A 27,587-nucleotide genomic window follows, 5' to 3' on the forward strand; every position below is an offset into this window, starting at 1 on the left:
AAATTAATTAGAAACGAATGGCTCGCGGCGTGCCACCGACGATGTTTTTCTTTTCATTTTTTTTTTTTTTTATACATATATACAGAATAGGTACGGAACAATGACGATGACGGACATCGATATAGCCACGAGGTACAATTATATAGGCGGCGGACATCCACGATACGGGAAACGAGACGAGGATCCCCGTATGGCAAAATCGTAAAACTCGAGATATGCCGAGGGGAATTTACAAGAGAATGAAGGAAAATTACTCGCGTCCAAGAGTCTTGGAAAAAAACTCCGATGCACGCGGAGAATTTGTTCCGAGTCAGGGAATTGTAATACTATAAATAAATTTATACGTACGTACGTACACGTCGGACATTCCGCGCTCGAATTCTTGTTTGTAACATTTCATTCGCTCGTTCGTTCAGTTGTGTTTCCTCGGCCCCGAATATTTCCGACAAAAAAAAATATTGTCGTTCTTTCGCAAGTTATTTCAGCTATTTCCGAAATAGAAGAATGGAAAAAATGGCGACGGACCGATGATTCGCCGTGGTAAATCTTCTTGTACACGCGACTTAAGTACGACAGACAATCCTATTTGCACCTTCCGTCATCTATCATAATCTACTTAGACGTGAACGAGATGCATTTTGTCGAGGGTGTCGTAACGCAGGGTGTTTGGAAAAGCCGTCGAGTAGATGTGTACGTACAGGTATACTATAGTTAGACGACTGCATGCGTTACATTGTCACTCATAACCGACGTTAAATACGTTAGACCCGAGGTATAAGTAACCTCCTTTATATCAGCAAAGACCCGTAGCCTTTAATATCCGCATGCATCATCAGCGACGGGGGAAAATGTGTGCGCCTCGGCGGCGGTACGTGCGGAGAAAATCTGCCCGTAGACGTGTACGTACGTTACATGTGCAGGGTGCGGTGCGATTACCGCGAAATTATGCAGCTGTGGCGCAACGCCGTAGTAACGCGAATAACAGAAAACAACAAAGACCACGCGCAAGTTTGAGTAACAAGTCTAATGATCGTTGGCGATAAATATTCTTCAACTGCACCGCCGCCGAGATAGGATTACAACGTATTGCAGAAACTGAAATTAAATTACGAGTACGTACTTTTTTTTTGTTTCGCAATTCTTGAACAGATAGAGGATTTCAAGGATGTGCGGTACAACCGCCGCGAAGCCTCGCCCTAGAATATCTCTATTCCGATACGAGTCTAGTCACCAGTTTGAAGAATAACGGAAACCCTAGTCCCTCTCACGGATTCCCGTCTACGTTGATATCCCGCGGGATATCCGCGCTATTCCAACGGGATTATTCGCGGGAATTCCGGGAGAGATTCTTCCGGCGAAAAATAGTTCAAGTTTACAAAAACAATAGATCAATAATGTACGACGATGATAATGATAGTCCATAAAAATGTTTATAATGTTCCTGGGATAACGGTGGATCCAAAGAGCGAAGGGCAGAGGGAATAGAAATATTTCATTGAAAACAGAAAAAAATAAATAAATATATAAATAAATAAAAACAGGATAAATCTGAGGGATGAACCCGATGAAGAATAACGTAGAGAGAAGTAAATATCGCGACGGCGAAGCTCGGAGGTAGAACCGAGAGACGATAACAGGTAGAGAGAGAGAGAGAGAGAGAGAGAGGAAGAGCCGTGCAGGTGAAGTGAAAGGTTGAAGATAGGGGATGCGGTGGGGGTGTGTATCGAGTGGTCGTATCGAGGGAGTAGGGGGATACACAACGTACGGGAATATATCCGGATTCGGGCGAATCGTGGGATTTGCGGAATCCTTCTGGGAAAGAAAACCCGCCTTAAAGGAAACTAAGCAGCGATGGCAGCGGCAGGTATTTCTGACGGTACGGAGACAAGATAACTAGAACAACCCACCGCCGCTTCGATCCTCGAGGACGACGTAAAATCTGAACGGAAAACCTGAGTAAACGGAGGGGAAACAAACAGCACTTATATCGCGAGTACCTATAGAAACAATAGAAGGAAAAAATGAAGAAAAAATGAAGAAAAAAAAAAAAAAAAAGGAAATAAGAAGGAAATATACATCGAGCGCGGGAACCCGGATTCTATTTTGATTTTACCTATTTATTTGTTTACGAGTCCGAAATAAATTTTCCAGACGATCACCCTCCGCGGGATACACGCGTTGAGAAAAATTGAAGACGAACTGCGACGAGATGGGTGGTTGGTAGAAAAAAATCACCGAAGGAAAAAAGGGACGTACGTGTGGGCTCCTTATTAAAAATGATATTCAACCCGCTAGACGATGGTGGAAATGACAACAACAAAAAAAACAAAGCGATCAGCGAATCTATCCCTGGGTCGTTCGTATCTCTTTTGTTTTTTTCTTCGAGTTCGAGTTCCGCGAAGGGCGAGCTTCGGGACGAACCCTCCGACGGAGACAGCGCAGCGTCAGCTCTTTGAGCTTTCGCTCTGATATAGCTCCAAAACTTCCGGCCTTCAACTTTCAACTTTTAACTCCTCTCAGGTATTAACGAGGAGAGCCGGGTTAACGAGAGGTTACGCGCCAAGTCTCGGAATTAAGCGTTTAATTTATTGTGTCAACGCCTCGTTAGTTTAGCATATTAAATGACCCGGTGTCTGTCTCTCGGCAGTCGTACCTTCTCTCTCACATTCTGTATTTCCGCATTTCTCTCTCTATCTCCCCCCCCCCCTCCCCCCCCCCCCCCCCCCGCCCGATAATTACTTTCCCTTGCAAATCTAAGCGCACTGCACCGCATCAAATAATTTTATTTAACCAACAGTACCACAAAAAATACACAATTAAATTTTCAAAACTCCAATGGAGAAAAATAATTGAATTATAACAATCAAAATAAAAACTATAACCGAACGAGATGAGAAAAAAAAAAATTATTGAATAAAAAATTTCGTTTTCACCGAGTCGCCAATTGTAAGTTGAAAAACCTATTCATTCAATCGTCTTGACATTTTCTTTTCGGCGAGCTTGAAAAATTCTACAATCATTTCCGGTAGGCGACCTGATGCTTATTTTAGCGGCGGGAAGACTTCGGGACGCGCTTCGCTTCGCAGGCTACTTTTCCCCGTCGCGTTGTGTGCCGCAGTAGCAGACGGTCACGCGGTAACGCCCGAGGGATGAGGATCAGAGATGGAAAGAGAGAGGGGGGTAGGGGGTAGGGGGGAGGGGGGAGGGGGGAGGGGAAAGGGCGCGAGAAGAGCAGTTGGCTATTAAACGTTAATTAAACAACGAAATTTACTTAGAAATATGACAGCTCGCCCTCCCCCACTGCGACGCCGTTATAGACGTATTAAAGAGACAGCTGGAGCGCCGGAAATCGGATGGAACACGGTCGGGTTAGATGAAACAAAAAATAAATAAATAAATAAATAAATAAATGAAATACGAACGAAAGAGTGTAAAAACCAGAAAAACGTCGCTTTCGCGAATGCAGCGAACTAGCCGAGCGAATTATTCTTTATACAATATCGGTAGATAGATATATGAAAATGGGAGTGCAGAAGGAACTGCGGGTTTGGTTTCAAACCTTTGCGGTTCGAATACCTGCACCGACAATGAATTAACTCGAACCATCTACGAAACTATCTACCCGTAAGTAAATTGTGTGGATTTTACGATCGGTGAGTTGGGCTACGTTTGAGAGAGGAGAAAGAAAAAAAAAAAGTCATCTTTTCCTTTCATTTTCTGTATCGACAAACATGTACGCGATCGATAAAAAGAAAATCGTGCGTGCAAGCGTGAAATGAAAATGTTGCCAAAGTTTGGAGTTGAAGTTGAATTACGAAATGGCGATTGGGGATTCTTTTTCCTCTCTTTTTTTTTCTCTCTCTCTCTCTCTCTCTCTCGACATATGTTTGTTTTGTCTCAACGTGTATTTACGTTTTGTACACGTATCTACACGAATCTTTCGCTCGGTCGAACTTCAATTAGTGAAAATCTACAACACGCGGAGGCAGAAAAGAATCCTCGGCACGTAATCGAATACCGTTGAGGTTTAAACGTTTGCCGAAAAATCATTGTTTGCACGCGTAATTTTTTCATTTTTTCTTTTTTTTATACCCTTTCCTTCAATTCGCAGTTTCAATTTTTCCAGCGCGTCCACTTTTTTTTTTTTTCAATACACGCATCTATATGGTACGTATCTATATATATATATACTTGAAACAATTTTTTGTTTCTTATTCGGCGTAAAAAATAAGCATCAGAGAGTTAATTAACTCGATACTGAATATGCAAAATACAAAGGAGCTTTGAAATTACTCGGCGAACGTGCCAGGTTAGCGGTAGAGGGAACGGCCGACGGCTGCACACCGCGTCAGGATTCCGACTATCCTCTGCTGTTGGCGCTGTTGCTGCGCCGCGCGATATTGTTATGTGTGCGTTTTATATATTCCTACGTGTACGTGGGGAAGCATGTATTTTATATATAAGCGCGGGTATAGGGTACGCGCGTTTACAACTGTGGAAGCGGGTGTACGCCGCCCTGTGAGGATGATGAGATTCTGACAACGCTTTGCTTTTGCTACGCCATACCTAGGAGCTATGCTTCGCTTTGCTTTGCTTCGTTCTACTTTGCTCTGCTTTGCTTTGCTTTCAGCAACCTGCACCGCCGCCGCCGCCGCCGCCGCCACCGCCACCACCACCACCACCCTTCGGATATACGTAAACGTGCACGCGCACGGCACCGACTGACGTCAAATAAACTTTTCATCGCTTTACCGTACTATAATTTCTCGGGTGCATGTGGTTGCCGCGGGTTAATGAAATGACGATAACAAACAGCCGATAGATAGACCCTCGGAGCCGCGATCGACTCGACGTCGGATCGCGAAATTCCGGCGACGGCCCCGTCTGACGAGAGGGTAAAAATGGATATTCGAAATTTCAAATCAACGGACGAACGTAATTTTTTTCTTCGATTTTTCCCAACGGGGAAGCACTGCTAACTTTGTACAAGTTGTAATTCCGCGCGGTCGTATATAGTCTACGTAATTATGTATTTTTCACGTGCACGCCACTTGACGTAACTACGGTGGTACCCTTTGGCCCGCCACCGGCTGACCAATTAAGCTCTTTGGATTACGAAGGCCGCTTTTAGGGCTTTGCCGTCGGCCACTAGAGGAACTGGAAGCTCGAGGGGAGGATAATTCCGAGCACCGACTCCACACACGTAAACGTATCGTGTGCAGATAAGAGTCTTGCAGACGAAACAATGCGAAATACACACGTGTCTCTTCGTGCCCCAGTGTATTAATCGTTTGTTCGTATTATAAGCTGCGGAACGTCGTCGTCGTCGTCGTCGTCGTCGTTTCAGTTTAACGCGGCAAATTTAAACCCCTTGGCTGCCTGTACTTTGTACCGCTGAAATTTGTTAGGTTGTGCGAAAGACTTTACGTAGATCGTATACCCGTCATACCGTGGAATTCACTCCAAAGGGGCTTTCGTATCTCGAATGTGAAGCGAGAGAACATTACAGAGTCGTACCACCCTATGTCTAGTCGAACGATACGAGAATTACCAACAAAGACAGTTCCACATGTGCAACGTTCGAAGAAATCATCCTTTGAACAGTGGAATTACATCGCTCGCAATAACGCGATAGGATTGATACAGTGACGATCGAATTTAGGGACCTCTGAAAGAGATGCACGGAGCCCGGAATTCCACGTGAAACGGAACACTTTTATCAAAATATCCTTTAAAACTGATCAAACCTTTTTTTTACCGCGGTAAGGCGAACGCTTCGAGTAAATTGGGCTACGAATTTTTCCCATTGAGATATCTCAATTTTTTTGCTCCAAGAATCGGAGAAAAAAAAAAAGAAAAAAAAAAACGTTGAAGTTCGGCCCGAATTTGGAGAAAAATATAACTAAGGCTATCGGCTGGGCAGTTTTTTTAATTGGATTAGAAAAAAAGCAAAAACCACCGAATAATTTTCAAACATATGTTTGTCCCTGTGGTGATATCGAACGGTTTCGATATTCGGCCCAAAAAAAAAAAACCAAAAAATTGTTGAGACGATAACGGATAGATTTTGACAAAAGTCAAGAGGTGGTATAAATTTTGGCAAAAATTCTCCCCCCTCGTCTCTCTACGTGGAATGTCTCGTTCGCATTGTCGACGCGACAAAACGCGGAGCGGAGTGGCGGGAACGAAACGAAGTCGACGTTCGTATCCTCGTTGACGGAGAATCGAGTCGAGTTGCAGGCGAGCCAAATTTCTTCCAACTGCCCGTGTAACCGTATCGTTCATTCCCGGCGTAGTTCGTGGTTATTCAAATTCAGGTGTTGTTTTTTTCTCGCTACTGTTAAGTCTGAGAGATTCAACGACCTCGATTCAAATCCGAAGTATCTCTCCCCTCCGTGTCGTTGCGGGCTTCCACTTTTTCCCCTTAGTTTCAATTCGTTTTCGAGTCTTCGTTGTGCAATCGGCGCAAAGTTGATAATCGAACGTCGAGTCGCGGCATCGCGGCGGGTAGCTAAGTTGCCTCGTTAATGCGCCCTCGAGAACGATCCCGCATAGGTTCACAGGTTTTTCGGCGAGCCTCGCGGCCCGTCCGCTCGTTCGGTCGGTCAGTCGTTGGATGAGAAACGGAGAAACGAGCGGCGGCGATTCTCGGCGATACGGGTACTCTCGAGGGTCGCAAAAAGTATGGCGGGCGTTTGAAAACGAAACGAATCGAGCTCCCGTATTTATGGGTACACCAATTTTTTTTTCAAAGGAGTCACCCTTCCGGATCGCTCGCCTCCGGTCAATTCGATCGACGTACCGCCGTGGATCGGTACCACCGTGGATTCCGTGCGCGGAGATGGGAGATACGATATAACTCCGCCGACCCACGAACGAGACGACCTTTGAGGTTCGCCCGCCGAACCTCGACGAAGCCCGGCAATTAAAAAACGAGCGGGAGGGGGGAAACGCGGAAAAAAAAAATGAAAATTAACGAATGAAAAATTCACCGGAAAGTTAGGAGCGAAAGCCCGAAGGTGATTTTCAGAGGTTCCGAATCGCGAATCGTTCGGTTTCCATTCGCGATTTTTATTGGGATTATAGAAGCTCTTTGCGCTCCGGACCTTCGGAACTTCACTTTTTCGATATCTGAGCTGCTCACCCGAAAAAATGGAATTTTCTCGAATATCGTTAACGGCCCATTTGTTCGGCGTAATGTCCGCACACGCGTTTTGAGATTAATGCGTTACAGCTTCTTGTACGTTAACAAATGTCCTTTATACGTTGAACTTGGTTCGCTAGTTCTACACCAAGGGCCATGGATTATTTTCCAAACAAACGCAAACGAACATAGATTATCGTTGAATAGATTATAGTTACATGCCTAGCTGCATTATTGCACACATCTATACGTATGGTTGGTAGAGAGATCAACGAGCGTAAGGTTATGCAGGGATGAAGGTGTACGCGCGGCATTATATTCCACGCATTATAACGAGCATTGATCAACCCACACATCTTGGTGTACGCGCACGTATCCGCCCCGGTGTGTGATGTGGTATTTTCGGGAGGACGTTAATTAATAATTCAATCGAAGGACCCCGCTGTGGGTTATATTCGGCTCTAATTAAATCCCCCCCCCCCGCCCCTGAGCTTTTACCGAGGTATGAGTGCAGGGAAAGAAAGAGAGGGGAGGTGGAGCGAGGGGGTCAATCGATTCGGGGAAAAAGAATCGAGTGCGGGAATTCAAATTAGGCGGAAATCGTTCCAACGGACAAAATATCACGTATAGTTAATATGGGGGACAATTGATTTATCATCTAGTTTCCTTGTCTCTCGAAAAATAAACTACTTTTTTTTTTCTACAAAGCTCCGACAACGGGTCAAATTTCCTCGATATTCATACGCTTCGATTCTCTGTAATCTCGAAATCGTACAAGCGTCGAGTTGAAAAAAAAAAGAGAGAGAGATAAATAAATAATAATAACGGGTATTGGATTACGGAGGGGGGGAGAAAATTGGGATGAAAAAACATCTGCGCCTGAGATAGCATGTCCTTATCGAGGATAAGAGGTATAACGCACGGTCATCTTCGGTGCGATGAAGCTGGTTTTTAGGCCATTGAATATTTTACGTTAAGACTAAGAGCGCGAGGCTTAGCTCGGGATAGTCTCGGAATAAGGTACAGAGGCTAAGAATGAGATAAGACTAAGTAGAGTACCTAAAAGGTCGGTAGGGCGGTGAGCGCGTACGTTTCGCGGTGGTGTCCGTAACGGTGGGATCTGTAAGAGCGTGGGGGTTGCAGTAGCTCGTGCCTCCTTCCGCCGAGAGCTGGAGATGGTTTCGTTCCAGTTCAACCGCGTTATCTTTTTCCGCACAACGTTGCGCCGCGCGTACTCTTATTCATTTTAGTTTTCAACGACGTCACCGGCAGTTTTCCACACAGCGTGTTTCCGTCGTGTGTTCCGGTTTATGCAAAAGCTCACCTTGTTATTCCTTGTATATCATAAGTAGATATACAGGTATATACACCTATTTCGCGTTGTATATACCCCATACAGTTTTCCTACTCCTTCTTTTACCTCCTCTCTTCCCTTTCGTGTAATACTGCTCTCCTTCTTTTTTCCCTTATTTTTATTTTCATTTTATCCCCTAGGATTACGCGGAGCTTTGCGCTAGTTTTACTCCTGGAGATCTAAGGTAGTGGTTTTACCGTAACCTGCTGTACCACCAGGTTTTGTTTTTTTTCTTTTTTTTTTTTTTTTTTTTTTTACACAACCATTTCTCATCACGCCAACTCCATGCCGAAAAAAAACTGAACTTTCTCAAATTCGATTTTATTTTTCCTGAAATTTGTTTCTACAAAAATCACCTACCCTCAAAAACCAAACGGAAAAATAACCAAAGATTTGACGGGAAAAAAAAAACAATTTGCAATTCAAATACCAGATTTAATCCTCGACGCGCGCGTCGAACAATGGTAATGACGTGAATAAACATGGGGAAAAAAAAAAAAAAAAAAAAATGAGACGAAATAAAAATTCGATGTGAAACGGACCGAAGGACGATTTCGTTCTCTTCCTCGGCGACCCTCACCTCGAGACGGTCGGCCCGACCACGGTCAACGCGTATGAAGTTTTTCAACGAGCACCGCGTAGCTGTGTCGTGGGCATTCGGCGTGGGTGTGTGAATTTTATTGTCTGGTGTACCTTTTTATTTTTATTTATTTTTTTTTTGCCAGCAGAAAAAATTTCTACCACGGCCAGTCTTTTAAAGGTTTTTGCAAAGCAACCGGAGAAGCAGCTCAATCTGCACCGCAGTTTTATATCACGAATCAAAGTGTCTGTGAAAAACAAAAAAAAAAAAAAAAAACAAATCGCACGCGTTTCCGGTTCGAAGACCGACTATTGGTCGGCAAACTGGAGACCTCTAATGTGAGGTAAATGAAAGATTTCATTCGATACGTCGACGAAGTAACGAACCTGGTGAGAATCGAAGTCCGGATACGGAAATTACGAAGGCAAAAACATGATTGGGATGTTCGGAATAAAACTTGGCCCGGCCCGTATATCGCGTTGATATATATATCTATATATATATATATATATAACGGCAGTCTCGTTATTTCAAAGTGGCGGCGCAAGATGCGGAGGCGGAGGGATGAGGTTAACGACCAAGGCCACCAGATCGAAACAATACACACACCGATTTAGAGGGGGGTGCCGCTGGTGGAGATTCGACGCCAGTGTCGTCGAAAACTCACACGTATCACCCTGTATACCATACGCGAATACAATGACCCAGGGTTTCAAAGATTCTTAAAACGAGTCCTACACGGGATTATGAAGCGTAAAAAGCTCACCTCGAGCAGCCGGAAATACGAAGAGATATTTTCAGGCAGGGATGGATCCGGCGAGTCGTCTCGATGGAACACGTCAGCCACAATCGGAGCACCGGACTTGTACTCGTGTACTACTCGCATGCGCGTCGCGAATGGTACAAATTTCAATAAAACAAATCGTCGGGAAAAACTTAGGAAGGCGGACGTCCAATTTTACGAGTGAAATCGAAACTGAATCGCATGAATTTTGTCGCCGTCCTCGTAGTCGGCGCTGACGTTACCGAGGAGTAATTGGCGGTACGTCCGTTCGCGACAGGGGAAAACAAACTACTAAACTCGACCACGCGTCGGCACGACCGTGTTGGCCGGAGAGCGAGAGTACACGGAATCGAGTAAACTGTATAGCTACTTCGTGTACTTCGGGTCTAAAGTTTGTCGGTATTTGCAACAAGAAATCTCATGGTTAACCGGCACGGATATTGATGTTTACGCTAACACGAGGCTAGCGAGCTATTTCCATAGGTAGACGGAGTGAAACGAGCGATGTGTGCGTAACGTCGTTCGTCTGCCGTTTCGGTATCATATTCGAACGAACTTTAAATTTCGTCCTTTTTTTCTACTCCACTTTACGAAGTAGTTTGAACTTTCCTTTTTCTATGGTAAAAATGCTTCGAGTTACGTATAGAAGAAAAAATGCAAATAAATATGCAAATTTTTCCATACACATTTCGAGGAGGGTGCAGGTAAGTAAATTAATTTCACGAGTTCCATTGCAGGTAATAAAACCGCGCGAACGGCTAAGACGTTATACGGGTGAGAGAGGAAGATAAGAAGAGAGTATAAAAAAAAAAAAAAAAAAAAAAAAAAAAGAAATGTTTCTAAATCGGAAGAGAAAAGAAGCCACATTTTCATCCAAAGCTGTGATATCTTCTCCGCGTTTTTCTCCCTCCGTTAGTTTGCACAAGGGCGAGGTGTTAAGATCAAGTTCATCCTTCGCAAATATTAATTCCAGCTGTCGTCGAAAAAACCTGGACTAATTTTCCAAAAGTGCATTAGGCACTCGAAAAAGTAGCGTGACGTAAGAGGGGGGGAGGGGGTGGCTTTGGGAAGGAGGGATCGGGTGAGGTTAGGAGAGAAAAGAGTGGCGACGGTGGTGGCGAACAGACCGCAACGGGTATTAACTTGCGGCAAAGCTGAAAGCACCGCGCGCTCTGCCTCTTCCTCTCGCAAAATCCCACCCCTCCCTCTCGGCACCACGTATACGCGAGGTGAGTAGAAGCCAGAGTAGACGCGGCAAGAGGAGACGAGGATTAGTTCCCGCTGAATTAAAACAAACTTTCATATAATCAGACACGTTAAGCTGTTCGCTTTCACTCTTAGTGGTAAACGAGAAATGAAAAAAAAGAAAAAAAAAAAAAACCAGAAAACATTGGAAACTTTTTCGTCTTTTTCGTGACTAATTTACCCTATTGTAGATACTACGACTACGGGTGTTCGGTGCTTTCGTGGATATCCAATGTAGAATTTATTTTCAATGATTTTAGACCAAAAAAAAAAAAAATAAATAAATGAACGAGGGTTCCGAAATATTAAAACGACACGGAGTTTGGTGATTTTTTTTCTCACATTTTCCATTTTTCGATTACGGATATGGGATTGCGTAGCGTCATCACCTGATTGTTAGAAAGTATATTATAGCGGTATATATGTTTTTCAACGTTGGAAATTATCAATGATTTTAAAAGCTTTGCGTTAGTTGGAAGAAAAAAGATATAAACGATAAGTAGGAAAAGTATTATTTACCTAGAGAAAATGAATAAGGGGAGGGAAAGGAGGGAGGGTACAAGAGTGTGTATATTCTCTTGCGATGACGTTATGAACGAAAAGAAAGAAAAAAAGTATCTTGAAAAATTTAACATTTTTTAATAACGCACCCCAAAAGAGACTCGCAAAGAACCTTCTTCCGGATTTACATTTTGAACCGGAGATGGCAGGTATTAATTCGATCCTGGCGCGAAGCTAGGGGGGGGATTTTTATAACTCGAGTATAAATCCCCGGCGCTGTATATTATATTTATTTATTATATCAGTGAATTTCCATAACTCGATTAATGTTATTTTATTATTGTACAAACAAAACGAAAGGGAAATAAAGAAAAAATAATAACCCATACAGCTGCAATATATATGCATTTATGTTTAATAACAATAGGAAAAAGACGAGCGATTGATTTTCCCCATTTTTTTTTTTCTCTTCTTCAAAATTTCCCACGTAGCCTCGGGTGAAGCGGTGATTTTTAATGAACTTTTTAAAGCCAGTACTTTGCGGTGACCTTCTGCCGCCGCTCGGAAGCAAAAAAAAAAAAAAATAAGAAAAAAAAGAAAAGGAACAAAGGTAAAAAGCAAAAGAAGTTGATATAATATAAGTAGACGATGCGCGAACAGGCAGGAGAATAAAAATAGAGAAAAATGAGCCGGACGAGCTGGATGGGAGCTGAAAATTGCCGAGTAAAACTCGCCCTTTATTTCTTCGTTTCCCGCGCAACTTACCCTCCGCTTTCTGCCTTCTGGCTACCGGCGCGGCGCACCGCATGATTTCTGAAATCCTACACATTTCCCGCGGGGTGTAGGCATATTGCCGTTGCTTGCCTCCGGTTTTCCCTACTTTCTCAGATACCCCCGTACCCTTCAACGGAGGATCCTGCGGCGCTCGTGATCCCGAGAGATGGGAACTCGCCGTTTCATTTATGCCCGCGACTCAGCGAGACAACTTCGTCATGCCAAAAAAAAAAGAAAAAAAAAAAAAAAAAATCGACGGTAATAAAAGAACGGAGTATATTATCCGGGATTCGAGAAGATATGGCGGTCGCTTCCCGCGTTACCCTACCGCAAGAATCACAGAGGTATAGCAACCCTCGAAGCCGCAATGGCTTCAATCCCATGCGAATTAATTTTTAAATCGCTTTAGTCACGGTCGATGCCCGGCCCGGGCCACCTCCCTTCTTTCTCTCGAGAATCCCTACTACTCGGAAGGGGAAAAAATTCTCATTTTTCGAATTCATCGTCGGGTTAATGCCATTCAAAGCGTCGTACCATTGGTTAACATTCAGCGTTACCTCGAGGAAACGGTGGCCAGAAAAAAGTGATGAGAATAACAGTGGGAGACAAACGAGAAACAGAAATCAAAGAACGAGAAGAAACGTCATCGTAGGGATGTTCGACTCGCGATTCCGAAAAAAATTTCCTCTTTTCCGAACGTAGGAGAATATTGTATGACCCGTGACGGTGCGAAGTGGAAGTAATGAGGAGGGTGGAAATTGGAGAAGGTAAAAGAGAAGGTGAAAGTTTGGCGAGTCTGTGGATAGAAAGAGGGAAAGAGTCGTGTGCGCCGAGGGAGCGGAATGAATTCGATCGAAGCTAAGTGATCCGAAACAATTGTCGGGTTTTTTTTTTTTTTTTTGCCCCTACGCTGAGAAAAGGACGAAAAAAGGTACGCGCGCGAAATATTCTCCGAAAAAAGTCTGCTTCTATGTATGAAGAATATCTACAGTAATACCCTCCGCGGGGTTATACAGATAATAGAGTCCGTCGACGTCGCGTGTCCAGTTTGACCCCGCCGCGCCGGGATGGTGTCCGACCGAATATCGAATATTTTCCTGAGCGTGAAAATATGACGAAATCGAGAGCGTTCAACCGCCTTTTCTCATACCTTCCAGAGTCGGCTAGCTAGCTGCTATCGCAGCGAACGTGTAGGAGTACCGGATGTGGAGCGCGTTCAATTGCGTCGGGACGTCGCGACGTCGACGGGCTTAAAATTTTCCACTTCAACGAAACAACCGGCGACAGGGAATAGCCGAGGGTCGCTATATAGGCGTCGGTACATACTTTTGAGTCGTATTGTGCATACACACTCGGAAATAAGGTGCGTCAAAACTTCGGTGTCTTCGAAACCCGATACGTTCGAAACTAGACAAAGATCTGCGAGAATTCTCGGGACGCCCACTCCCCCCCCCCCCCCCCCCCCCAAAAGAAAAAGCTCACCCTTCAATTTTACATTTTTTCCATCTTTCCGCCCACTCGATTCGTCAAACAAAAAGAAAGAAAGAAAAAAAAAAAAGGCGAATGCTACGAGAGTGCCGAAGGTGTCCTTTTTTTCCGCTTTTCTTTTTTTTTTCTTTTCGTAGCCCCCTGCGATTCACATATGTACGCGAGTTTCCTTCGTGCCGTTGAATTTGCCTAATGCACGGTCGATTCGTTGTGAATTAATGTCGGCAGGCAGCGGCGGCAAAGGAGAGTAGGAAGCCAAGTTTGTTCCCGACAATGTCGCAGCGATTCGCTTGCGGTAATAGATGTTTTTTTTTCCCCATACTCACGAGCTGAAATCTGAGAGCTTTTCGCAAAACGAACGGAGGCCCGAAATTCGGTTCAGCTTACCTGAAACAAAAACGGAAAGAATTCGGTTTAGATAATTTCAAGTAATTACGAAAATTATTCTATACCAGCTGATGTAAATTTAACGTGAATTTTCAACTCTTGCATATTTTACCGAGCTCCTGATATTCCGTCCTTATGACCTGCGGGGTGCTAACACCGGGAAAAATATGGAATAAATATTAAACTCTTGAATAGTTATATTCTGACATGGAGCCGGTAGAACCACCTGAGGTACGGCAACGCGGACGCGTCGAGTTAACAATATAAGATGAAGATTAAGTGTGACGAATGTTGGACGGAAAGAAAGCAAAGAGAGAGAGAGAGAGAGAGCGAGAGGGAGGGAGGGAGGGAGAAAAGGAGAAACAGGCAAACAAGAGAAAGTAAAATAAACGAGAGAAGAAATGAGAAGGTGGATGAAAAAGTTGAATAAAATAGAGAAAAGCAGGAAAGAATAATTAGTGTACGCGCGAGAGAGAAACATCTGGAACATTTTCCAACCTCCGACACATTCATCGTCATCAACTTCGCGATTATTATGAACCACGACGTCGTCGTCGTCGTCGTCAACGCTGCACGTGTACGCGCGGGGGTCCGAAGGATCGCGTTAGGAAAATAAAATTCAAAGCAAAAGTCCAAGTTCGTTTGTTTTTTTTTTTTTATATTCGGATTATCATTTTTGAATTCAGTTTTTTTTTGTTTTTTTTTTTCCGAATTCGTAGTCGCAACCGTCGTCTCTTCCGATCGGAAAGGTATATAGATATATACCGGGTTCGTTCCGCTCCGCAGGTTTTATCCCATGTGTGGGAATATTAAAGCAAGTTTACCCGTGCACCGTGGAACGAACGAATCAAAAGGACCCTCCGTAATAAATCCAGTTAAATTGCACCAACAACCTTCGCGATTCGATTCACAAGCCGCACCACCGCAAACATGCAATTTCATTATACGCACACCTCTCCCGCCCTTTTTTACTCGCTTCGCAGCTCCGACAATTCTTTTGAGTCGAATTCGCTCGCCGCGAGTCCCAAATTCACTTCAATTACGCTTCGACGCTTTTACCCTCTTAATTTTTTAACGTTACAACAAAAACCCATATACGGTATATACATATACATATAGTATACGAACAATTTATTTCCCCTAGCGCGTGAGAGTTAAAATTTCCAATGATAAATATGCAATCATTGTCGTTGTTATAAATGGCAATTAATTTTCCGCTTACATTACTTTTCAATCAACGAACCAAATTTAATCAAACTAACTCTGAAAAATCACTGACAATTTTATTGCGTAGAAATAATTAAGGGGGAAATAAGGGATGAAAACGATTTTTTCTGTTACACGCTTAGTCAGGTGGTATTACTTTTCATTAGCAACGTGACGAATATCGCCGGACCGCGGGCGGGCAAAATTTCGTTGAATTTGTACGCGTGTGCCGTGCAATGATCTCGGAATATATACGAGTCAATTAGTCAACGGAATTTCCATCCCATTTCCCTTTTCCTCGTCTGGAGACGACTACCAGAGATTTCCGACTAATTGTAAGGAGAGTAACCGAAAGAGAAATAAGAGGTACCCAGAGAGAGTCGTCGATAACGTCGAGACGATGGGACCGCGAACGATTTGACTCCGTGATATGTACAAAGGTATTGAACATTTAAACGGAGGTTCGAATCGTTGCAGGTCTAGCACCCGGAATTCCCAATATACAGTATTTTCACCCCATTAGGGTCAGGTTATAAGGGCGCGGAATAACGACCGAGGCTCTCCACTCTGCTGGAGCGATTTTGGTCATTCGTCGAGATGGGGAAAATTGAGAAATTCGCCTTGAAAGTGCCCATCAGAATTAGGGAAAAGAGAGGGGGGGGTCCGGATATCGAGTTTCGCACTTAGTGAGGGCATCCTATAAAAACATTAAAAAAAAAGTAAGGGCAAATTGAAAATGGAAATGAGTATAATAAAGCGAGGTGCACGGTGCGGATGAATGATGAATCGATGATATGACAGGTGAGCGGAAAACGTCCGTAGAAATACGTCGATTCAAAGAATTTTATATAAATATATCGACCGGGGTGGATTCCTAATATTTTTCACGACGATTACAACCTACACCTTCGGCAGCAACGTGCCAAAGTACACACGTCCTTTTATTGATTAAACAATCAATCGTGGTCTTAAAGTACAAGGTAATATTTCTACTACTCCCTGCATTCGAGCATCAATATTATTATGTTTTTTTTTTTTTTTTTTATTTCAGCTTTTTCTTTTCCTTTACTACCCTCTTCCGCGTGGATATATAAGCGGCGCACGCTTATTTTACTTTGTTAAACAAATAAACCCTCTTCCGATATAATCGAGCCTCGTTTTTATCACTCGACCGATCGACGATTCCACGATTATAGTAATGAAGACATATTTATTCAGTCGCTATGAACCCTCAACATTTTCTTTCCCTCTCATTTTCTTTTACCATTCCCTTTCATCATCAACTCGATCGTTTCTAAATAAAATAAAAAAAATAAGAAAATAATTCTTCGAACGATAGGTAGGGTACTTGTAAAAAAACAACCGAGGTACACAATTCACCTCCACGGGGCTGTTGTTCCAATTTTCTCTTGGTTTTTGAAAAAAAATAAATAAATAAATAAATAAATAATCTTAAAAAATTATCGAACAGCGGTGCATCCGTACGCGGGAGCTGATGTTAAGTTTAACGAAGTCTACGCGGAGTCGTCGCGAAATAATTAAAAAACGATCGGGTCCCCAAAGTGTATCGAAAAAACAAAGCGAAGATAAATATACGAAGAGAGTAATGAACGAAAAAAAACAAAAAAAACAACAACAACAACAATATTTCCACAAAGATCGCGTACATCGGAATAGCTTTGCAGCGTGAGAAGCGAACAACGCGTTGGTGAAGTGTCACAGTCTGGTAGTCGCGCTTCCCGAAGGTGTAGAGAGCGCCCGGTAAAGGGAATATCCTACACGGTACCGGCGATTCATCCTTCGTCCACTTCGCCGCTCTCCCGCCCTTGCCCTTGCCCCCCTGTTTTTTTTCAATAATTTCGAACGAGACCTATTCGAAAGCCGTGCTCGCTCGCACATTTAGCCGCAGATAACGACCCGCCACCCCGCGCGAGAATGAGAGAAAGAATAATCGGCTGGTGGTTACAGGTGCAATTTTTTTCGAGGTTAGAAAAAAACAATCCGGATAATTTCCGTTCGTTACACAGTAGCTCAACGTTAAATTCAGTGGTACAAGTGTACCTAGCCCTCGTTTCAAGAGTAAATTGAATCCGGGCAAGGATAATTTTCGGAAGATTGAAGTCTCGCCGTTCCAGATAAGAGACGGAATTCAAGCGGGGCTCCGTTGTCACGGTGAGTCGGACGAGGTCGTAGCGTCCGCGCAACGAAGGTAGAGGGAGTGGTGAACGAGGAAGAAAAAAAATTGAAGAAGAAGAAGAAGTGGAAACGGGGCAGAGGAGTAGGTACGCAGCTCGCAGAGGCGTCCGTCCCGACGTAGTCACCACGGTGGGGTGAGCCGATCGTTTCTCGGTGCGACGATGCGGCCAACCGGCGATCTTCGTACGGCCATGCTACGGTGCGCATTCCTACGACTTCAAGGTTGGGGTCGAGGCACACCTTAGTACCACAGCGACGACTGCCGCGTAGCGAAAATTTGCGAAACGCGAGTCGACGTACAGATGAAAACTTTGACGAAGAAAGACGAAACGCTGCGCTGCGAAAGAGGGATTACAGTTTATTCGTTTTTGTTTTTTGTTTTTCCTCGCGCGAATCTTTCAATTTCGCGCGACTTTGGCGAGAGTAAGAGCGCGGAGATACGGAGGGGGGGGGGGGGGGCATAGGAGAGAATGACGCGGAAGATTCGGTGAGGTGAGAAAAAGCGGAATAAGCCGCTAGCGCGCACGGCTGGAAGAAGAGGAAAAAGTAAAGGGAAGTGAAAAAATAATACACGTACGCGTGCTGCACGGGGGCTAACAAGTCGACAAAGTCGATAATCCCTAATCGCGAGGAGCGGGTACGTGCACATGTGTACATTATTTCGCCGTAGCGGCGCGATCTTTTATCGGCAGCATCTCCTTTTATATCCGCACGGCGGTAACGCGCCAAATCTCCCGCCCTCCCCGAGCACAGAGGGTGACTGCAGCTGGGCGCCGCGAAGAATGGAAAAATCTTCGTCAAAATGACGAAAGGATATGTACCGTGCATACAGCCATTGGCGAAAGGCTCAATTTTATAACGAGAAATTTCCAATCGCGGTAAGTTCTTATTGCGCCAAGAATCACCGTACACCGTACATTTTCGGTCCGCCTTTCTTCGACGATTCTTCTTTCTACGCTTTCGTCTGCTTCTCTTTCAGCGTATACGCGAAGACGACGTTTCGCACGAAGCGTTTTTTTTTTTTTTTTTCTAAATTGAAATAAAACACGGTACGAACGGAGGTTTGGTGTCTTTAAATCCTCGAACGCGTCAATCGTGCGGACGCGAAAGGGTGCGCGCGAGCGGTACACGTCGTTCGGGAATAAGTCCGGAGTTCCGATTGGGGATAAAGAGTCTCGGGACGGGGACATTTTTCTATAAATAAAGGCCTCGATCGGTACGAGGGCGTCGACGGTGTTATATCTGGTCAAGTGATATTGACCAGATCCCCCCGTTTACGGAGATGAGAAAGGAATCCAGGACTTATCCAATCTTGCCAGAGTAAAGTGACAGCCCGAAGAATGAGAAAAATAGAAAAGAAGAGAGAATGAAATTTATATCTCCGGATACCGATGGACCAGGATGAAAGAGGGATTTCGAGAATTCGACACTGACGAACGCGACGAACATGCAGTTGCTGTCGATGATTAGCGGGTATATAAAAATGAAAAACTGGCATTACCGTGTGCAATTACGACTAACTTTATACCCGTTGAAAATGATGGAGTTTCCGAGTTTTAGAATTGGAATATCGACGTGCGGTTAACTCAATAGTGGAAATATTTCCCCGATATTATTGTACCTGAAAGCGGTACCGAAAGTTTGTTAAAGCATTGGAAAAATAAAACCGAATCGGCGGTTCGTAGTTTCGTTCGACGATGCCCAAACCACAGGAATAGATAGGGGTGGAATTTTTTTCTTCCATCCGGCGGCCCTTCCGCATGATTGGCAAACTTTTCGACGGAATTTACATTTTTCGATATACCGGTCACCGGCGTCAACTTACTTCATTTTTTTTCCAAAATACCGAAAACAAATCAACCGACGCGTTTGCATGAATAAACGGCGACGTAATTTGTGAACATCGTTTAGAAATATGCGCAAGGAAAGAGAAAGAAAAAAAAACAAAAAAAAACAAAAGAACAATTGGAAGTTGACCATAGAACCAGGGTCACGGATTTTTTGACCCGCTACTCATCGAAACGCCCGACTCTGAATCTTCTCTCTTATCCATCCGAAAGATGAAAATCTGAACACGGCGACGAAGATAATATTACCAGAAACTAGAAGCTCATATTGCAAATATTTTCATCGATGAATACAGACGTGAATAAAAATTGAAAACCCCTCGCCTCCACCGGAGCAGAAAAAGGGAAAGGGAAAGGGAAAGGGGATAATTCATCTCGAAGAAGTTATCGAGAGGTGTGTACGGAATGTTCCGTATAGTATAGTGATATGTACGAGAATATTCTTAACCCCGCGTGTTGTCTCGGCAAATAACGCGGGCGAGCGTGCCCGCACCCCGGACTCCGTAATCACCGTCGGTTCGATGCAACCAACCGACCAACCGACCAACCAGACGACCTTCCAAACGAGTTCTCCTCACGCACACACGCTTCCTCGGGACTCGAGACCTGGAACCAGTGCTATGCGGCGGCGGCATGGCGCGGTACCAGAACCACGACGACGAAGACGACGACGAAGACGACGTGAAACTCCTCGCGCTGCACTCGAGCACGAGTTCTTTTGTCCCTGCGTATAAACGACGTCCGACGTACGACGTATTCGTTCACCTGCCTACCACTTGTATATTTATCAAGGGAACTCGGGTGGGCGGGTATAGTATACGCGCGGAGGTACTCGGGGCCGTTTTAACCATCCCAACGAGTAATAAAACTGCTCGCCGCGCTACGAGACGGAGCTGCGGGTTGGTACAGGAGAGTGTCTCGGACGGGTGAGCGAGAGGGAGATAAGAACGTTGAAGAAAGCGAGAAATATATATATATATTGCGTGGGGTGTAAGTATAACCTCGGTATGAAATTGCTGTTCCTTCGTAGTTTTCGTTTACGGAGTGTAACCCCCCCCCCCGAGTGTTCGTTTACCGAGTGGAAAATGTTGAAAACGCGGTGGAACGCTGAATATATGTCGTTGAGAGACGCCGGTTACATCTACGTACACGAGTACGACGCCCGTCCGTCCGTACGTCTGTCCCCCGCGTGTCCGTACACCTCTCTATTTATTGCCGAAACACCCTCTCCGCCTCCTCGTACTTCCGATTTCGCTCGGCGCTCCGCTCCGCCACCGTTCGTTCTCCTTTCCAGGTTTCCGGAATCCGGCGGCATAGCCGCGAATCCCTCGAGCCACTCAACTCGAATCTACGTAACCCCCCCCCCCCCCCGCAGTCACTGGGCCTCGGTGGTATAGCCTCTGGCAAACAAGATTTACTTACGCAAATGGAGTTGCAGCCTGGCAGATTAAAGGGATCCTTACTTCTTCTCCCGGATCACGTCTATAGCCGACCGCGGAGGCGGTGACTCCACTTTGCCTTCGTAACCCGCTCTGCAGTTTTTTACTATACACACAAACCCGATATCTATTTCCTTCCTTCCGGTGAATTCCACGGTAGACTCGACACGAGATCGTACCGAGACGCACGCCGAGGAGAAACGGAGATAAGAACGGTGGAAAAAATAAAAATAAATAAAAATAAAAATAGAAAAAAAAAAAAAAATAGAAGCAAATCTTCGAGAGATCTCGGTGTTCGAGATTTGTCGGGTTAACTGAAAACCTGGACACGCGCGATTTTCGATCTCACCGAATGTCCGTGAACCGTGGGGAGAATCGGTGGGCTCGGATCAATCGTACGGAGTCGAAGACCGGGCGCTGCTAAACGCTGGACACGATTCCCGTTCGTTTTCCTCATCTGCGATATCCGTTGATGGAATCCAGCCGAACGCATATCTCTCGTACGTCGAGAAATTCACCCGCAGTATCGACGCCCACGTCCGCCTAGATTTTATTATCGAATATCTCTTACGGCGTAATATGCAGACCGATCGGGTGGTGCATTCAATACTACTTTTTCCTACGTCTTCAAGCGATGCCTGCGAGGCAGACTCGCGCTACTGCGGGACGCGCGCGCTCTCTCTCTAAATCCTGAACTCTCCTTTCGGGTACGGGTACGGCTCTTATCCGTACACTGTAAATAAATATGTTTACGTTATATCTGAGAAAAATGAGAGGAATGAGGGAGAGGCGCGCGAGTAGCTCGTGTACGTCGGCGAGCCACCGAAGAGCTCGACTCCGCTGCTACACCTGTGAGTCGGGGTCGAGTGCAACTCGTCTACGTTTTTTATACATTCGCTGCATCCAGCCGGTGCAGATTTACGGCTTACATCGAGCCGAGGAGAAGGTCTGGCGGAGGGTAGAGAAACTATAAAATGCATCCACGCGCGGCACGCTCTCAACGGTTTTCGAAAACAAAAAAAAACAAAAAAAAAACAAAAAAACAAACAAATAAAAATAAATAAAAATCCCTCGAATTCTCGCCGACGAAAATGCGGGATCGAACGATTCTGATGTTCGCTGTGGTTCATCGTCGAAAGCTCCGCGTCGGGAGTGACGTCGCAATTTTTTTTGTCAACGACAACAGTCGAAGTATGTATAAGAGAAATGATGGGAGTTGGGAGGAAAAAAACAAAAAAAAAAAAAAAAAGGACTCGTCCTCATCCTCATCGTCCTCTCGGGCGTCACGTGTAGGGCGGTCTGGCAGGGGATTTTCGCGAGCTTTTGCCTGTTTTCTGGCCTGTTCTTTGGCTGTCACATTACCGCGACAGCCGACAGCGGCAACGTTGTGTGCGAGGCCGGGGGAACACCCGTTGAACCATCACCGAGAACGCCGCCGTACGAATGCCGCGCCATGTACAACGGAGAGGGGGGGCGCACACGAAGAGAATCTCTCGTATACGACAATTTTTCTATTTCTCTTTCATTTGCGAAATGGCTAGGTGACAATTTATTCCACCTGTCAACGCGCCACCCGATGGGATCAGAGGATGCCGAGCGATAACAGGTCTCCCAGGGGGAATAACACCGCCGCCGCCGCCGCCGCCGCCGCCGCTCCGCGGGGTAACGTCAACTTTTAGGTCCGCGTTTCTAAACGGCGATGCTAGCGGGTCGTCGCGTTCCCCCGACACCGCGGTACGACGTTGTCCTCGAAATAAAATAGCGCTCTTAAATCCGTTCGTAGTTTCAAATTGACAAAAGACCCTGAGAATGAGAGAAACGGCGACAACGTGTTCCGAGTGCGGATAGTTGGGAATCGTACGCTCCTCTTTCAAAAGTCAAGCGTTCGACCGACCGACCGAGTGCACGACGCGTACCTTTATTATCCACGTAGAGCGACCCTTGTTCCGCGGCAAATAATACGGATCGGTAACAATGCTTTTCACTTGTTGCTGCAGCTGAGCCGTTTGTCGGGTTTCTCTGTTCTCGAGGGTTACGCCAGCCGGTCAATATCAACGATATGAAAACCAACGCTCTACTTAGCAGTGATTCTCTAAAAGAAAAAAAAAAAAAAATATCACCACACCTTTGCGAGAAATGAGTTTTCGGGGGGTTGATCAAGGTAATCGATCCTCGCCGCCGAACAATTTCAATTTTTTTTCCGTCCCGTGACAGCTTTTCTTTCAAGATGGCCGAACGCGATAGGGCGAGACGCGTCACCCGGACTCCCGGGAAGACAGACCCGCGTACGGGTGAATCGAGGAATCGAGCGTGGAGAGTTGAAAAGGAAGGGGGCGGGGGGGGGGAAGACGTGACAGTTTGTGGATTATGAAACACGTGGCACGCCGGGACAATGGAATTCGACGATCCACACCCCTTATTGTTATCGGAGATTGAACCGGTAATATCGCTGCGCTGTCGAACTTTGAACAACGTCGAATACGGATAAAATACTCCGTGGATGAAAATGGGTGCGAGACGAGGTGGTGATACTACTTCAACGTATCGTTGCTCACTGACAAACGACACTCAACGCGCCAACGGATTACACCGTCTCACTCGAATCGCGTTTCCGACCTTACCGCCGATTGCGAGACGATGACGGAAGATACCGAGGAGAATCTCGCCTCATACGAACACGAGGTGGTACCCACGTAGTTAGCTGCACCGCGGATTCAACGTGTGAGGGGTGACGTCGGTTCTCGTTAGCGCGAACGCACCGGGGTAAAACTGTCGTGTACCGCGACGACGTAAGCGGCTGTTCAAAGGCGAGACTGGAGAGAAGCTCGGCGTCGGCGTTGCCTGGATGGGATAGGCGATTACCGAAGCGCCCGATTACAAATTCAGAAGGCGTCAGCGTGTGCCGACAGTGATGTCACCCGCGGTACACCGTGTTAAGTTTATCCCGTTCCCGACGAACCCGTCGGCGTCGGCGTCCGCGTCAACGACGCGAGTTTACCGATTGCCCTAGAACGCGGTAAGAACCGCAGCCCCCGCGCTGTGCTCATCTTTCCTCGTCTCGGACCGAAGCGACACCCCCCCCCCCCCCCCCCCCCTTTTTTTTTGTTCTCCACACCGTACGTACTGATTCGCGCCGGCAACGAGCAGCGTGCGGTACGACGCGAGGCGACGCGATGTTTCTCGCGTCCTTCCCAGCCTCGGAATATAATGACAGGAAACTGGCAATATCGAGCTGACGGGGCTCTGGCGTTCGCAACAACGAAAGACCCCTCGCACACGCACGCAACCGTTGCCAACGCTCGACTATCCTATTTCCAGTGGTCTTGATACGCCGCAAGTCGCCGTTTCCGCGTAGGCTGAACCCGGTACATTGGAACCCGGGCATTGTCATTCCGCGATCGGTTGCTCCGGTATCTTTCCAATTTCTATATTTCGTTTGTATTTTCACCCGAAAAACTGGTCAGGCAATCATTCGTCATCGCTTAGCGCCTGGAGCGCGATCCAAGGGTACCTTAGATCGGGCGGAAAATAGTCGAGCGATTCAGGTAGGGTTATCCGTCATCTGTGCAGCGCCGTCGTTTACGGAATAGCGGAGAGCGGTGACCGTTGACTCCGAACGGGAGGAAAGGGAATCGGATGTAACGTCGACGGGAATGAAAAAAAGGATCGGGAGTCTCGCGGCAAGTGGATCCAAAAGAACGGGCGTGCACTGCCGAGTGTATATTTATTTATTGCGACGGTAGCTCGAACGCGGTGTAGAGATTCGCGTTTTATCGAATTCCTCGAAAATTTATAACATCGCAGCAAACGCGGGATCGCTCCAGTCATATAAATCGGTCGGGTTCGCGTTTCATCGAATATCCCATCTCCCGGTATTTGTTAATATGACGGTCAATGCGAAATCACACTAGCTTTCGTTGTATAAATCGGGGACGAGCTTTCATTCGAGTCTTATCTCAATTGCCCCGCGTTCCCCCCTATAATTTTCTTTTTTTTTTTTTTTTTTTTTGGCGAAATATTTAATCTTACGGTTGTACGCGAGGAACGACGTTTCGAGGGCGATTGATTCGCCAAAGTTGATTTACTTGGCGATGTTTTTTTGCACCCGCGGTGCTCTTTTGCGATATTAATTAACGGAATCATTTCTATCGAATATTCTTGCTATAAATTTCAATCGATTTACACCGGCCGAAGTCTGTCGAAGATTCACCGGGTGTTCCGCGAACCCTCGAGGCTCCGAAAGTGCAAACTTTCTTTTTGAGAGGGCACCTGAAAAACTTTTCTTTTCCTCTAGATTGCGGAGAGATCGGGCAGGATTCGGTGAATATCTTCGGCTCCCGTTTGCGCGAGAGCGTCGGATTCCCGGATTCCGTGAATCTAAGACCGTGTAAACGGTGGAACGCGGGAACCGTCGACAGGAATGCCGAATGTTAATTTCCAAATGTTAACCGCGATACGTTCGCTGTAAATTACGGCGATAATGTCACCGCGAAATCGCAACGACCGGGCCAACGATCATCCGTGCAAACCAAATTGTCGGAAGTTCTCGGTGAGCCGGACACCGATAATAGCGCGTCGGTCGTCCTTCCTTCAGCACATTGCCGGCTGTCAACCGATAATTAGGAATTTCTTTCCGAAAGTTAAAACCAACGTCGAGCGGATAATCAAACACGCCAACCATCTCGTTTGTTTTCTTATTCCGTAACGATTTTTTTAGCGAACGGGGAAAGAAGTGCCGCGAAGAAAATATATAGGGCGTCAACCCCAACGACCGCGTCAATGAGTCACCGCGTATAATCGAGGGTTATACGTACGTGGGAACGACCGTATAAATCGCGGGCTTGCCGTTCCTGCGAAACAAGATATAAAAAGCAAAGAAAGTGAGGATGGAAAAAGAGGTAGAGGTAAGAAAGATCCGCGGATCAGTCGGTTGAGTAAATGGAGCGATGTTTTTCGACTGTTCGTTCCCTCGGTGGTTCAAGATTGGTTTTCCGTAAGGGAAATCTTATTGGCCTCTCTCGCCTCGTCGCTTCGTTCCTCTCCTCTCCGTCTACTTCGAACATTTTCGCATCTATCACTTCCGCGGTCGTAGTTTCGCCGTTCTCGAATGTTCATTTGAAAATAAAATGACGCGGGTGAAATTAATCCGGTCAAAGCGGAGGTCTGCGCGACGCTCGTCGATCGCATCGCCTAAGATTATACGTCGTCGGAGATTCCGGAGTCCGTGCTCGTATACGGTTCTACACGGAGTTGATTCGATTGAGCGCGCGCGCGGGTGGGTGGGTTGTTAATTATGAAATAATTGTGAACTGTACCATATTGGACCATTGGATGATGTTCCGACAATGGAAGCCTACACCCGAGTTATTCGTGAGCGGAATTTAAAGGCCTAATTGTCCGACAGCGGATAGTAAGTCCGTTGTAGCAGATTGTCACTTACCACGCCGGTAAGCCGAAACCGAACTAGCGGTAAGTTCGCTAATTGACCGATCGCACGCGTCGTGTAGTTACTCGTCGATCATTGCTGCAAAGCGAGCGTTGCGTAACGGCTGGAGTAAAAGGCTTACCTGAAACAAAGAATACGAAAAGACGTGGTCAGAGGTAACTCGAAAAGATACCAGTGATTTCGCGAAATTTCATAAAAGAGATCTCATCGGCGTTGAAGGAAAAAAGAACAATAAATAAATAAAACAACTGAGCAATCGAGGAGCGAGCGCGGTGAGGGTAGGCGCGGTTGGTGCTTTCCGAGAGGAACGCGAAGATCACATTGCTCGTCCGATTGGCGGAGTTACGCGGAACGGAACGTAGGTCGTTCCGTGGCCCGTCCGTCGCACGGCTGAATGCCGTCCCGTCCCGTGCCGCGCCATGCCACGCCACGCCACGCCGCACCGGAGCAAATCCTCGGCTATCCGAGTCTAACTAACGTCATTAGGTAATTAGATACGTGCCGCGTGCTCCGGTTGGCGAGGTGGAGGATGCCCGGCCGAGTGGGAACCCGGAGGAAGCCAACCGAGAAGGAATAAAAGCGAGAGGGACGGGGAGAGAAGAAAAGAGACACGAGATGCCGGGTGCGGGATAGCTGGCACCGCGACGGCCGTGTGCGCGCACGGATTGCGTCCCGAAGCAATTTGCATCCAATAAACGAGATTGTAAGGAGGGAAGGGGAGGGGGAGGGAAAGACGTAACGGTTTTCCAGGGCAAAGAAGAGGAGGGCACTGTATTCGTACGCACACGTAAGCGAAGTAAACGTCTGGAATAAGGCGGCTAAAGGAAAATGGAAAGGCGGCAAAAAAGAATGAATAAGGAGACACGCGTGCGCGGAACAATTTTAAGAGACACCCCGTATTTCGCGTGCCGGTGTTTCGGTCGAGAAAATTTCCCGTGTTTTATGGTATGTGACAAGAGAGAGAGAGAGAGAATAAAGCATACGAGAAAGAGACCAATGAAGACGACAACGATTTTGTAACACGAGGCGGAAAATGTCCCGCGTGTCCCCCACTGAGCAAACGAACCAACCCGCTGACCGAACCAACGAGTCGCTATCGCGAAGTTTGTCACTGTCGCGCTCTATTGCGATTGAAGAATAAAAAAGGAGGATTAGATGATCATCTGGCCATGAAGATGATCTCGTTGTATCAACAG

The 27,587-nt window shown here is 46.0% G+C and overlaps 1 protein-coding gene across 6 annotated transcripts in view; it reads right to left on the minus strand.

Moving 5' to 3' along the window:
* The window catches only part of LOC105690566 (polypyrimidine tract-binding protein 1), a 296,563-nt gene that overhangs the window by 106,921 nt on the left and 162,055 nt on the right, over positions 1-27,587 (minus strand). Inside the window, exon 1 of one of the 6 annotated variants that reach the window (XM_048656169.1) lies at positions 9,845-9,979. The exons of the other annotated variants lie outside the window; for them this stretch is intronic. Coding sequence (XP_048512126.1) covers positions 9,845-9,964 — 120 coding nt within the window. The 5' untranslated portion in view covers positions 9,965-9,979. Of the gene's footprint in view, positions 1-9,844; positions 9,980-27,587 lie in introns of those variants that run through there. 6 annotated transcript variants of the gene reach the window in all.

Source organism: Athalia rosae, chromosome 1 (assembly GCF_917208135.1).
Source record: "Athalia rosae chromosome 1, iyAthRosa1.1, whole genome shotgun sequence".
Classification (NCBI taxonomy): domain Eukaryota; kingdom Metazoa; phylum Arthropoda; class Insecta; order Hymenoptera; family Athaliidae; genus Athalia; species Athalia rosae.